At 36.9% G+C, this 15,401-nt stretch overlaps 1 protein-coding gene across 6 annotated transcripts in view; it reads left to right on the top strand.

The window, feature by feature from the left end:
* SLC38A4 (solute carrier family 38 member 4) overlaps positions 1-15,401 on the top strand; it is a 70,459-nt gene that overhangs the window by 27,522 nt on the left and 27,536 nt on the right. For 4 of the 6 annotated variants that reach the window (XM_044756145.2, XM_014860480.3, XM_044756148.2 and 1 more), the window contains exon 2: positions 14,659-14,889. In XM_044756145.2, the coding sequence (XP_044612080.1) occupies positions 14,771-14,889 (119 nt within the window). In that variant the 5' untranslated portion in view covers positions 14,659-14,770. Of the gene's footprint in view, positions 1-2,991; positions 3,050-14,658; positions 14,890-15,401 lie in introns of all 6 variants that reach the window. The other 2 variants (XM_044756146.2, XM_070495040.1) reach the window with 1 other exon arrangement.

Raw genomic sequence — 15,401 nt, 5'->3', positions numbered from 1 at the left:
CTATTTGAAGTGATATCCACAGATTGATGGAAGAGGTGCTGAAATTGATGAGTTATCACTGTATATTGCCCATCTCTATGTAAAGAAAAATGAAGATTTTGTTGCAAGTTTCTAGATTCTCAGAGAATGAGCACATGAAATTCATAGCATGTATTGTGAGCTAGTGAAAGCGATAAATAGAAACAGTAGTACGAGAAACAGGCAAACTACCATTGACCCCAGTTTAAATCCTTTCCATGTGCCTTTTCCTCTGCCATCATTCTCAGACAGGCAACAACTGCCAAAGCCAAACTATTAGTCAACTTCCTCACTGTCCTCCTTGTCCCCACCGCTATCTCCACCCCATCATCCCACCTACATCCCTTCCCTGGTGATTTTATGATTTTCTTCAGAAGCTGTCGAGAGACCCTCATCGATAAAAATCTGAGGTCAGTAGACTTAATGCCTTTTATAGTCTGGACTAATCCATTCTATTCTCCTATTTTGCTCCAGAAAGTTTCTACTGCAGCCAGACTGGTTCTCAGGGTTGCCAGAATATGCTTTAGCATGACTGCATTTTTTCATCCAGGATGTCTTTCCCCTTTCTCTCTACCTATTAGAATCTCACCTGGACTTTAAGGCCCTCTTCAAAGTCCGCGGGCTCCCTGGAGCCTTCTTGGGTGGCCTCGGGCCCTGGGGACTCTTCATCTTCTGGAGTCCTGGGGCATATTGTGCGGTTCTGCTGACATTAGTTACGTTATGGTCCAGGAAGCCAGTTATCCCTTTATGTGGACCTATCTTACCCCTTGCAAACCGCCCCCCGGCACCCACAGATCAAGTCTCATATACCTGTTCGTGGTGGCGCTTATATGACTTCCTCATGTGAAGGATCAGTTAAAGTGTTTGTCATCTCCTTGCTCAGATTGGCTTCATTATTCACTACCCACATATTTTTCTTTTTATTCATTTTTTTTAAGTCTATACATATTCTAGTTCATTGTTTGTTTCTACAGTGATACTTGAGCCAAATCAGAGTCTAACTGAATATAGTTCATTGGCCATGTTTTAAAACTCAAAAGAGCATAGAACTATTACCAAATGTATATGAAATTACATCATGTATCATTTTAAGAAATATTCAGAACATTAAACCGTAATGTTTAAATTTGTGTTTTCCTTATGAAAGGAAAGTTACACTGAGATTTGTCAAGACCAGACCACACGTTTCTTCATTAATTTTGCTATGTCTAAACATGTCAAATATCAAGGGAAGAAAATAGTCAGACAGCAAACAAGTTCCTAAGCTTTTTTAATTAACCTGACTTTTGTCAAATTAACTTCAAATGTGTATATTTGATTCTTGAGTCAGTGTTAGGAAAGTTTGTGATAAAAATTTTGCAATTAGAATAGGTTCAAAAAAAATATAAGACCCTTCATAGAACACTCTTATGTGTGCTTTGTATTTTAATCCAACATTCTAATTTACTATAATTATTTAGTATACTCAAAGAAGATCAGAATTATAAGGTAAACACTTAAAATTTTAAGAGAGGTAAAACTTTAGATATTTTACATTTATCGCCACCCTATTTTATATGAAGATATCATAGTTTGAATTCACACAGTGGAGTACATTCATTCACAGTTGAGCCACTATTAAATGGAGTTTTACTACAAGTATTTAATTTTCTAACAATTATTGCATGCTTTTGCTTGCTTAGTCTTATACCCATCTGATAACTTTGAAAGTAGAAGGAAGTCTTAAGTTGGAAAGATCACAATTAAATGATGGAAGTAATTTGAAAAGGAATATTCCTTAAATTTCCCTGAAATTAAAGTTAGTATATTTGTTATCATTTTTTCTCTAGACCATAGTAATTTTCATCAGATAAAATTAAAATTTCCAGATTGTCTGGAAAATAAGGAACAAGCTAACAGACAAATAAAAGTAAAGATACCACGTTAAAGTTAACAGACCAAATGGGCACATCTGAAAAGGAATAGAAAAATGGGCAACTGGACGTGTTGTTTAATGTTTAATGTCTTGCATCAACTTAAGAATTTCTTATTCAAAGAACAAAGTTTAGTCGTTTTTTATAGAAATAGGGAATTGACTCAACTGTTGTAATCTAGCATTTCTTTCGATTGGTTATCAGATTGCTCATTCATGTTAGAAATCTTGAAAAGGCAAAGAACCCTTCATTCTGGGTTAATTTTTAAACTGTTTTTCTCACCTCACTTTCAGAATGATAAGTCTACTTGATACATTTTCATAACAGAATCAATTATTTGCTAACGCACGTGAACTCTTCCTCTGATATGTGGAGAGCCAAGTAGAATTTTTTTGACAGGGGGAAAATATTTGTTTAGAAAGTCTTTAAAAACTTCACACAGGCTTCTGCTTCCCCCGCTCACTGCCTTTGGAATGACAGCAGTGGCTGATAACAGCCCATGATTTCCAACCTCATGTCACCTGGAGTAGCTTAGTGCCATTTACAAGTCTCTGTCATTCTGTATCATTTCCTCTGGATGAATCAACAATTCTAAAGCAAATGACTCTCCTACTATAGAATTAATATTTCCCATGCATTCTGATTATAATATTTCATTAAACAATCTGACTCCATAAATATTACGGTTACTGTACTGTTTGACTTCAATTCATAAACCTTTTGAAAAATTAACATTTCTGGATTTATCGGTCAATCAACCTATAGAATCTTGATCTGGAATGACACCAGTCAAGGTAAAACTTTCAGTAAGTGAGGGTTTTGTTGTATAAAAGCCAGAATTCTAAAAGCAAATAGAAATGGGTGTAACGGATGTTGAATCCAAATGTACAACAGTAAACTGATTTAGCTTCTCTCTTTTTTTAAAGAGCTGACGCAAGTTAGACACAGGGAGGTGTTGGGGTGAGGTGGTGGTGATGATTGGCTTGTCTCATTCACGCCCACTGGTCTTTAAATCATTGTCTAGATCGCCAAAGGTTCATATAAGTCACCTCTGTTGCAGGAGTCTGCCCTTCCAAACAATTCTGGAAAGATTGCACAGGACTGGATAAACAATTAAGGTAAAGCTGTTTTTCCCATAAATATTTGCAGGGTTAAAACAAGGCTTCCTTTCTTCTTTTTATGGTGTTGATTGTTTAGTCATTACAAATTTAAACATTTGAAAATACTACCTGAGTAATTTTTTTCTCATTTTAAAAAGGGATCAGTTCAATATAATGTCAGGCATTGAAATTATTTACCCAGATCCTGATTGCAGTTTTCTTTTAGCAGATAATTTTAGGTTTGAGCATAAAATTAGGGCAGTGGATATAGGAAAGCAAAACATTGCAAAACAAGCAGGTAAAAATTATTTATTTATTTAAGTCCTGGTTAATCGTTGAATGGAGTGAAGAGTTGAGGTAATTTGTCTTAGGAAAATATATAAAGTTTTAGAAGTGCATTATCAATGTTCTAATGTTAAAGATTTTCTTTATCTTGGAAACAACACTACCCACAAAAACTTAGACTACAAAGAAAGAACAACACGTGATTGCAGCAGATGTGAAAGCCTAAGGGTTTGGGCTGCATCATTGTCAAATGAAAAAGAAAAAAAGTTGTCTTAGCTTGTCTTCTTATGTGACCATTTTAATGAAGGAGTACTTTTAGAGCAAACTTACTAGAAGAAACTGAGAAATTGTGTAGAATATAAACATAGCTTTAGATTTTGAAGGACTGGAATCAATTAACTAAAAAAAGAGCTGTACTCAAATTTATTAATCAGACAGGAGGAGAATTCTCAGTGGATTCAAGTATCCTTGTATTTTGGGCATCTTATAGAGCACATGGTGATGGTATTAATTAAATGCCCAGGTGATAACAAAACTGAGTGCTTTATAACTCAGAGAAAAAATATTTTAACTGATGATGTTTATCATATTCATGGACAGTTGGCTGAAAGAAAATTTATTTTTGACAAACTAAAGAGATTTAGCTGTGATTTTTAGAAAGGATTGCCATTTATTTTATAGGTCAAGATCCTTCAGTCAGTCAGATTTTTACCTAGATAACATTTTGGGATTTTCAATAAAGTCTTTTATTTATACTCCTAAGAAGTATATTAGTAACATTTAAGTATTGAGAAATGTATTGGAAGGCTGAACTCTTGACTTCTCTTTAACCTTGTTATGCAGTACGCTTTATGCGTTATTTTTAATATAGGAGTTACTTTAAAGAAAGAGAAATAATTTATTTTAAGAAGAAAACAATACCTCTGGGAGTGGTCAAGTGTATATTATATAGAATGTAGACATTTTGGAATTTACTGCATCCACATTTCATGAAGGCTATTAAATATCATGCATTAATATGTATAGCATAAAGAGTTAGCTATGTTAATATCATATATGCTACATATCTCTGTACATTTCTGGAAACTACTGCTTGGAAAATAGGAACTAAAATTTTGTAGAAATTTAAAATGTTTCTTAATTTTTAAGATGACTAGAGAATCTAAGTCTTCTACGAACAGAGCTGGAAGGTTTGTAAGCAGGTTTTGCGCATAGTCCTTTATACCTCATCAAACGGCTGCTATAATTCTTCTATTAGCACGCATGTTATCTTCTTAGCAAAGGGAAAGGACTTCAGCATAGGGTTATTTATTTTAACTTTTCTAGTTCTCCCTGGATATTATTTCTAAGTTATGTCTGAGTAAAGGAAAAATGGAAATGCTAAAATATTAGCATGAGCAACAGGAAGTAGTCAAGTAACTATGGTTCTTCTGCTATAGCAGTTTCTTTTCTAAGATGGACCTCAGACAATGACAGTGAATGCTTTTTATGGATGCTGATTTCTGTGAGAAGTCGTGCCATAGACAAATAAGCCATCTGACTATTGATGTGTGACTAGGAAGGCGCTGTTGGAGAAATTGTTTAAGAGAATTTGATATAAAGATAATGTTAGATTGATTTTGTTGTCAAAGGTCTGTTCGTTTATCTGAGATATATCTTGGACGTGGATTTAAGTCAGTTTCCTGGATGCAAGGAGTTGCCTGACCAGTTGCTTCCCACTTGCTCAACCAAAGGGTAAATGGCTTGTGGGCCGTCTGCTACCTAAACCTAGATTTCAGAGTAGATTCATCAAAACTGGGTTGGCATGAGAGACCAAACAGATAGCCATGATGGGAAATGCTCTGACAATGTTAGCTCCCTTTTCACTTTCACTTATCAGGTAAAATAAATGTTTGCAGTAACTAGGGAGGGTCATAACTTTTGTCTCTTGATTCAAGGACAGTTTTGTTTCCCAGACTTGATGTCTTTCTCTGAAGTTGAACTACATAAGTAGAAACATGAGAAATTTTTTTTTGAGAATCTTCCATCCTGAGTTTCTTAAGAACCTATTCAAAGAACAAGACATTACGATGTTTAATAGGTAGAATTTGGGTATAAGGAATCAGCTAATCAGGACATTTAGATATCTCCTAATAAATGCGATGAAACAAAGTTTTCTAATGGTGATAGTATTCTAAATATCTTTGTTTCAAGTTTTGATTTTGCATCTTTATGAATGAGCAAATAGAAGCAACAGTGCAGAAGTTACTGCCCTGGAGTATCTAGTCTGTTTCTGCAAAATCTCTTCATATCACAGAGAAACTTAACTTCACTGGGGAGAAGGGCTACACTACAGAAAGTTCTGTCAAACCAAATTTGATTTTTCACATTCTTTGTACAACAAAGCTGTTCCTTCGCCTGGCAACCAGAGGGGAACATTTGCATTTCACTATAAACTATAACAAGAATTATTACAATATTAACTTATGAAGCTATTACAAGAATGCATACTTGGATCTATGAAGATCATACTAAGTTGCACTGGTCTTAGTAGACTATAACATCAGGCACTATTCTAGATATTGGAAATATGTAGAGTCTACAAACCCAGCGCTGGCCCCACCTTATGAAGCTTTCTGCCTAGTGGGGGAGACAGTTACTTATCAAATAGTCACACAACTAAAAGTGTACCTACAAAGTGTGATGAATACTGTGAGGGAGAGGAGAACATGCTATGAGCACATATAAGGGAAAATTTAATTTAGATGTGGGGCCCCTCTGACCACACGGCATTTAAAGATTTTCAGCTTCTTTTGGTTAACTTTGGGAGACACCTGGGTTAAGAACGTAGGGAAAGCATTTCAGGAAGGGGGAACAGCATGAGAAAAGGTCCTGCAGTGGCAATGGGGAAATGAAAAGAGCCCGGTGTGTTTGGTGAGTGAGGGCAGATGCGATTTATTATGGCACTAACAAGCTGTGTGTGCTTAGAACATGTAGACCCTTGCAGCCTATTAGGAAATTTGACTTTATTCTAAAAAAGTGATGAGAAAATTATTTTGGGGGCCTTTAGCAAGTAGTCATTTCGAATAATGTATGGTCATGGAGAGGGATGCATGTGAATTCTAAATAAATGTTGAAAAAAGGATTGATAGGACTTGGTGATAGATTGGACATGGCTCAGGAGTCAGGACAGAGAATGAGAGATGTCCAGACTGACAGCCAGATTCCTCTCAAGAGCAGGGGGCGAATGGAGGTGCCATGTACTGAGACGGGGAGCAGCAGAAGCATCTATGCCTATGAAAATTATACTTTTTTTTGGTCAGGAAGATTGTCCCTGAGCTAACATCTATGCCAATCTTTCCTCTATTTTTTGTATGTGGGATGCCACCACAGCATGGCTTGATGAGTGATGTGTAGGTCCATGCATGGGATCCAAACCTGTGAACCTCGGGCCACCAAAGTGGAGCACAGGAACTTAACCACTACGCCACCAGTGATGCCTGAAAATTATACTTTTCAATCACAGTGTTTGCCAGCATCATTCTTTTCCATCCATGATTCATTGATTAGTTCAGTAAATATTGGCTCAGAGAAAAAAGTAAAAATGTTAGTTTTGTTATACTATAACAGTTTGTTCAAAAATCTATTTTGTGGGGCCAGCCCTGTGGCCGAGTGGTTTAAGTTTGCGCAATTTGCTTTGGGGGCCCAGGGTTTCACCGGTTCGGATCCTGGGCGCGGACCTAGCACTGCTCATCAGGCCATGCCGAGGCAGCATCCCACACAGCACAACCAGAAGGACCTACAACTAGAATATACAACTATGTACTGGGGAGGCTTTGGGGAGTAGAAGAGAAAAAAGAGATTGGCAACAGATGTTAGCTCAGGTGCCAATCTTTAAAAACAAGAAAATCTATTTTTTCTGCTAAGTAGAGTTCATCAGATGAAGGGAGTCTGTTTTACTCACGCTTTATTTTTCACAGTTTCTGGCTCATATTTTATTCTCGATATCTGTGGAATGAATAAATAAATGCCATCTGTAAAATTCCTCTATACTGAAATTTAATCATGTGATTAAATTTTAGGAATTATGGTGTAGTCCAAATGCTTCAAAGTACCTACTTTGTGCTGCTGGCAAATGATTCAGAATATCTAGTTTCTCATAATGTTCTAATTCTTTTTAAATTGTGCTTTGAGCTGTTGCTCCTTTAAAATCAATCAGTACTAGAATCTTCAAAGCTAAAGATGGGAGCTATGAAAAGTGTTCCAACTTTCATGAGACAATCTCTTTTGGCCAGGGCCAAAATTAGGATTAGGGTCGAGTGGTTTGTTTTAAAGAAACCACTATTTCATACTTAATGGGATAAATCATATCACCTTCAAAAGAGAGTGGAATAAGTGTTTTACATACAGTAAAAATAACATAAGATTAGATTCAATTTCCTTATCTTTGAAAGGGCGCCTACCTAGCTTACAATGTTTGTGAGAGTTTTGAGATTTGTAAAGTCCTCTTTTATAACTGTCTAAGGTAAACTATGTGTATATATAGATATACATATAAAATACTGTATATATTTGCATGCTGATGAAGAGGACAAATGGATTGTGATTATTGGAAGAGAGAAAAGGGATTTAAGTTTATTCAGGGCCTACTACACACCAAGCTTTGACAGCATAATCTCACTTAAACCCCCACAATGTTGCCTGGCGGTAAATGCTATTACCCTGATTTTGCAAATGGACAGAAAAAAACAAAAGTTAGTTAATCTGGCCAGGATTTACACTAGTTTTATTTATCCTAAGCCTGAGTTTCTGTCCCCTGTCCAGGCTTTAGTCCTCTCTAGTGGAGACAACAGGACAGAGGTGGATGGCAAGGAGGTTTCTTAACCCCTCTGTGCCTCCATTATCTCATGTGTAAAATGAGAGTAAGGGCAAAATTAGTACCTGCCTCAGAGGGCTGCTGGGAGCATTAAATGAGTTGATAGATGTGAAGCCCTTTGAACAGTGTCTGGCATGTAGAAAGTGCCATATGAGTGTTTGATACGTATTTTTTTAATCCTGGGATTAGCATGGCTTAATGTGAATAAAATCAGTGAGGTGCCTATGAATAAGTTCAAAGTGAAGCAGACCTTAGCTGAAGCCCTCAGGGCTACTGCCATGTATGCTCTTGCAACCCCTTCGAGGGGTTGACTAAGTAAAGCGCGGAATGCAGGAGGGAGAGAACATTCCAGATTCTGTGACCTGAATGTGCAAATGACCTGAGGTGATAGAGAACACAGTTCCTGAAACAGAAAGAAAGCTAGTGAAGCTAGAACAGCAAGATGCGGAAGGTGTGGAAGGAGATGAGACCAGAGAAGTGAGCGGACCATGTAGAACATTGTGGGCACGTTGAGAATCTTAGATTTTATCCTAAGAGTAAACAGAAGACATTAAAGAGATAAATGATATGATCTAAGTTTTGTTTTTAAAAGATCATTCTGGCTGTTGTGTGAAAGATGAATCCATGGGGAAGGTCAGAAAGAGAGGATTCAAGGACAGCTATTAGGATTGTTGCAGTTGACGATGTAAGAAATGATGGTTGCTTGGACAAGAGTGATGGTGGAAGAAAGGGAAAGAAGTAGACTAATTTGAGAACTACTTTAGTTAGTTGTAAAATCAACCAGATTTTGTACAAGACTGGATGTGGGGGTAAGAAAGAAAAATTTATAACAGAAGATGCGTATGTTTTTGGTTTGAGTAGCTGGATAAATGGTGACAACAATCTTTGGATAGGAACTATTGGAAGAAGCGGAAACTGTCATGGGTTAGATTTCTGGCACATGGAATTTAAACTGCCTTTGAGATATGCAAGGCTGTATATCTGTTAGGGGAAGCCTGGGCCAAAGATGAAGCTTGAGGAGTCCTTGGTATTTGAAGTCTTGAGAGTAGACTGGAAGAAGGGGGCTTAGGACCTAGCCTTGAGGAATTCAAGCAATGGAACTTCAAACAAAATAATACTTCTTCAAAGAACAAAACCACAAAAGTTCTGAAAAATATTAGCAGTGTCATTGACAAACAGAAGTTTAGAATTCCTAGAAGCCAGAAAGCAGATAGGGCTGGAAAAATCTGTGAAAGATAATAAAGCCAAGGTAAACCAGGATCAGTGGGCTTTTTCCAGAGGGCGCCCCAGAGCAGCTCCAAGTAAGTCAACAGAAATAAAGAGGAGGCGTGGGTCACAGGGAACCAATGACCAGGTACTCCTCAGGGAACCGCAGGTCGGACATCTTGGTCTGTTTAGGCTGCCATTTTTGCCCATAGGATAAGGCTGTGATCTAGTCTATAAAGAAAGCCTGTGAACGGACTCCAGAATGGGTATTAGGGCCTCTACAGGACACAATGAGGAACAAGCAGGAATGGAAGCTCCACCAAGAGGAAAGTACATCACAGCGCTTTGCTCCCAGAGGCACCTGTCCTAGAGACCGCTGAGTCTGGAAGTGGGCTTCTCCAGGATGCTCCGCACACAGACAAGCTGCAGAGAAGCCACTTCCACAGGACCTACAAGGGAGCAAACCATCAGAGAAACAGGCCTGCACGATTTCACAGGAACCCCGAGTACTAGTTGTCTCAGCTAACCAATATACTCTTCATTCATAAATATGAACGAGGATTGCTAAGAATTTAAGGAAAAAGCCATATGAAAGAGAAGGGCCAAGATAAACAAACAATAACTCTAGAAAAAATACATGATTTGGGGAACAAAAGGAGCTTTTGAAACTTCTACTCAGTATCCTTAGAAAGATTTGAGAAAAGATTGCATCTGTAAAACAAAAAAAGTTGATATGAAAAGGAGGAAGAAGAACAAATAATTAGAAATTAAGAAGATGATTGTGAAAAATAATTCATTGGGATGAAAAATAAAACAGATATACAGTTCAAAAGTAAACTATGTTTTCCTGCTCTACTCTCAATACTTCCTTCTGATTCTAGGTGTGTGGGATTTTTCCCCACATGGACCAATTCTCCCACACCAGCTGGGTGTACTATAATTTAATTCAATTCTGACACTGTCTGCCTGGAGTTAGCATCAGATTCCACAGTAACCTGTCCCACAAGACTGTCCCCACTTCCAATGCCAGAAGTAAGTCCAGATCTCCTGTGCTTCTGCCTGACTGGCTGGCTATATAAATCAGGAGTTCCCACAACTCCCCTCTCGGGTTTGATAATTTGCTAGAACAGTTTACAGAACTCAGGAAACAGTGTACGTACTGGATTACTGGTTTATTACAAAAGGATACCACTCAGGAACAGGCAGGTGGAAGAGATGCACAGGGCAAAGTATGGGGAAGGGGTGTGGAGCTTCCGTGCTCTTTCCTGGTGTGCCACCTTCGCAGCCACTCCTTGTGTTCACCATTCTGGAAGCTCTCCAAACCCCTTGGGTTAGGATTTTTCTTGGAAGCTTCATTACATAAGCCCGACTAATTAACTTAACCTCCAGCCTCTCTTCTCTCCCTGGAGGTAAGGGGTGGGGATGAAAGTTTCAACTTTCTAATCATCTGTTTGGTTCCCCTGGCAACCAGCCCCCAACCTTAGGGGCTTTTCAGAAATCACCACATTAACATAAATTTAGGTGTGGTCGAAAGGGGCTTGTTATGAATAACAAAAGATGCTCCTTTGACTTTATCATTCCAGAGCTATTTCAGGAACTGGGGACCAAAACCAAATATTAATTTATTGCATTACATTAGGAGCTCTGTGCCAGGAACCAGGAATGAAAACCAAATATTTATTTCTTATTATATCACAATATCACACAGCTGAAAATCAAATTTGTTATTTTGAACATAGCATCAGGGAAAGATCTCTGAACTTTGAGTAATAAGACAAAGAGATGGAACATAAAGAGAAAATTTTAGCAATATAGATCAAGAGGCCTAATAACTTGACTAATAAAAGTTTTAAAAGGAGTAAATATAGGGAGGAAACCATTTTAAAAATAACACAGCATTTTTCTGATCACAAGAAAGATACAAGTCTTTTGATTTGAATGGGCTCTCCACCTGCTGAGCAAGATGAATTTTAGAAACCACTCACATTTATTTGCATCCTGGAGAAATTTCAGTTGATGATAAGGAGAAAAGTTCTAACATCCTTCAGAAGAAAAAAATCAAATAAATGAGAATCAGACTCATCAGTAGAAACTAGAAGTTGAGACAAATGTCTTCAAGATTATGAAGGAAAATGATTTTGAATCTAGAATTCAAACAATCAGCAAAGTTTGAGCACAAAGTAAAGACATTTTCCAACATGAAACAACTCAAATTCTGTTTACAAACATAGACACGTTGTGTGAAAAAAAGTTATTCAAGGCGAATGGCATTTAAGAATCATTGGCAGCTGGGTGAGGTCCGGAGGATGGAGGAGGAAGCCACTCTGAAAGTAAAAAAGCATGGAAAATTCACTTCCAAAGTTTTAGTAATATAGGATTCTATTTTATTTATTATGTAGTCAAATATGCCGCTTGGTTCTTTGGAACATACTATTTACACAATCATAATGCTGTAAATGCTAATTATTGGTTTTTAGTATTTAGAAATAACCTATAGACAAATTATGAGACATTTAATTGTTTTACAGAATAGGATGAAAATATTATGAATCTCAACATTGTAAAAAATATTTCATTAACTAAAACTGAAATTAGGAGCAGGAGGAAAGGCAAGATAGAAAGAAGTACACTAATTTTCTTATCTGTCATAGGTGCCATAGAGTTGATACACCAAGTCAAAGGTTTTAGTGAATAATTTAAAGTTAGAATGACTAACTTTGAAGAACTAAAAACAGAAACTGTCATTAGTGAGTGGTGGCTACTGGGAAATGAAACTGCTACTAGGTGATGGGTGAGAGAAACCTTTGTACTCGTTTATTATGTTTCTATTTTTTCTTTTAACCATATGTATGTCTTACTTCTACTTCCTCTGGTGACTTTTAAGAGTTTTCTCTTTATCTTTGATGTTACACATGTACACTACCTTGTATTAATAAATATGTTCATTTTTATTCCTCCCACTTGAAGCAATTTGTGCTTTTTTTTAAATCCTGAGAATTACTGACTTCTCCATTTCTTGACAACTCTCCGCCATTATGTCTTCCCATTTTGTCTCTCCCTAGTCTCACAATTCTCTCATATTAGAAAGACTATTAGAGTATATTTGAACTTCTTATTTTTCCCCACCATGTTTCTTAACTTCTTCATATTTTTTTTTGTTTACCTCTTTGTGATATAATTTGAGTGATTTCCACAGATCTGTCTTCCAATTTCATTACTCTCCCTTCAGCTGAACTTTCTCTATTTCAATGACTATATTTTGTTTTTTAGAATTCCTTTTTCAGCTTTTGTTCAAGCTAGCCTGATCTTCTTTTACAACATTCTTATTCTGTGGATATTTCTTATTATGAATCTTTTTATTACTCTTTATTATATTAATTTTAGTCCCTTTTAATTTGCTTTGCAATCTGTAGTTACTCAAGCATGAATCTTATCATTTCTTGTGCCTCCTGACACTCATCCTAATGAGTTTCCATGTGTGTTTTGTAACTTTTGTAATTTGGAGTGTGAACTCATCCCATGCGTGAATGACCTTCCACAGATGTGCTGCTGCAGCACTGGATTGTGGAGGCATTCCCTTGTGGTTGTTTCATTTTGTCACAGGATTTAAGGATTTCATGAGTTCCAGAGCAATTTTTATGTTAATTTCTCTGCTCAGGATTTCCTTATCAAATGGATAGTGTGCCTTCCAGAACCATACCTTCCAAGAATTATGATGTTTTTATCAATACGGTATTCCCTCCTTTCCACAATTTTGCTTTCTGTGAATTCAGTTACCTGTGGTCAACCATGGTCCAAAAGGATTACATGGAAAATTTCAGAAATAAACAATTTATGAATTTTAAATTGCTTGTCGTTCTGAGTAGTGTGATGAAATCTCCTGCCATCCTGCCCAGGATATGAATCATCCCTTTGTCCAGCATGTCCACCCTGTATGTGCTACTGCTACCATCTTTTAGTCACTTAGTAGCCATCTCAGTTATCAGATTGACTGTTGCAGTATCTCAGTACTTGTGTTAAAGTAATCCTTATTTTACTTAATAATGGCCCAAAGTGCAAGAGTGGTGGTGCTGGCAATTCAGATATGCCAAAGAGAAGCCGTAAAATGCTTCCTTAAGTGAACAGGTAAAAGTTCTCAACTTCATAAGAAAAAAAATTGTATGCTGAGGTTGCTAAGATCAGTGGCAATTTTTATTACAGTATATTGCTATAATTGTTCTGTTTTATTATTAGTTATTCTTGTTAATCTCTTACTGTGCCTAATTTGTAAATTAAACTTTACCAAAGGTATGTACGTATGGGAAAAAACATAGTATATATAGGATTCGGTTCTATCCACAGTTTCAGACATTTACTGGGCGTCTTGGAACATATCCCCCATGGATAAGAGGGGCCTACTGTACAGCGATTCAACAAGAATTGAATGATTTTAGTAGTAAAAATTTCAGAAGAAATTGTATCAACAAAATATAATGCATTCGTACCTTTTTTTTTTCTTTTTACACAATGCCAGTCCACCCCTTTTCACTTTATGATTGAGGAAAATGAAGTCTAAAAAAGTTAAATAACTTGTGCTGAGATTCAATGAATTAAAGACAAAGCAGAGCCTAAAATCTGGATCTCATGGTTGTTAAAATGCATTTTAATTTTGTAAAGATGGTGACTGATGCTGATTCAAAGATAAACCTGTGCTCCCTCTTGTTACTATTCTTGACTTCGGCTTCATGAACCAAGTGCCTGCAAGTGGTCCCCTAAATGTGATCCTACCCTGTGTTGCATGTACCAAGCATTTTGGTGGTGTTAGTACTTTCATGCCCAATTAACAAATTAAAGTGGTAATTTTCCTGTGTTACTGCTAATAGAGACACTGATAGATTCTGCCTTGGCAACTCTTCCTTAGTCAACAATTTACTTTTGATGCCATTTCTCTTAATTCATGCAATCTGCTTACAAATACCTAAAGCTTCTTGAAGACTGCTGCCATATCTTAAGATTTATTTTTTTCTTCCCACAGTGACTAGCAAAGTACCTGCCATGTTCGTATATAGGCACTCTATAAATATCTGCTGATTTGGCAGTTTATTAATAATTTTCCTTCTTCTCTCCCATTTTCCATTCTTGTATTGGATAAAGGAAACTTTCCAGATATATTTATGTGACATTTTCAAGAGTTTACTTCCTTTCCATGTTTTTACAGAAAGGATACACGAAGTAGGTGATTCATATTCATTTATCTAATTTAAAGAAAGATGTAATGATTTATTTTGTGTTCTGTTTGCAGAACAGAGTGTTCTGAACATCAACACAAAGTAGAAGAGCCTTAAGCTGAAGGTACAGTATCTTGTTTACACTGAAGGAGCTGGTGTGTGGACGAGAAAGCGCTGACAGCTCAAATGGACCCCATGGAACTGAGAAATGTCAACATCGAACCTGATGATGAGAGCATCAGTGGAGAAAGTGTTCCAGATAGCTACAACGGGATGGGAAATTTAGAAAAGTCAGCAATGAGCAGGTATGGGGTTAAAAATGACCAAGTTCCATGGAAAAATAAGAAACATTTATGGATGTGAAAAAACAGATTTTTGTTAAAGAATTGGATTTATTGTCCATTTGAGAGATGACAATGACATCGATGTTAATATATCAACTCCCTGATCCTGAAGTACACATTATTATATCATTATTATGTGTCAATCCTTTGTGTGACTCTTTTAGAAGTGAGGTTACAGGATTCTTGTCCCTGTTAGTAATCTGGAATAACTTAAATTATATTAGCCTATCACTCATCTTGCCTTTTGGACTATTCTCTCTCAGCTTCCTCCTCCTTTGACTGCCCTTTTAATGTTGCTGCATCTCCATTGTTCTGTAAGGATTCTTTTCTCACTAAAAATATCCTATGAGCAAGCTCATTCACAACTCTCCCGGCCTCACCCACTGAACATATGCCATATCTTCAGCCTGCTAGACTTCTCAACCAGATTTCACATCATTATATCCAACTGTTTATTACACATCTCTACTCAT

The sequence above is a fragment of the Equus asinus genome, chromosome 22 (assembly GCF_041296235.1).
Source record: "Equus asinus isolate D_3611 breed Donkey chromosome 22, EquAss-T2T_v2, whole genome shotgun sequence".
Taxonomy (NCBI): Eukaryota; Metazoa; Chordata; class Mammalia; order Perissodactyla; family Equidae; genus Equus; species Equus asinus.
Note: the sequence above shows the minus strand (reverse complement) of the source record. Positions and strands in the feature narration are given on the sequence as shown.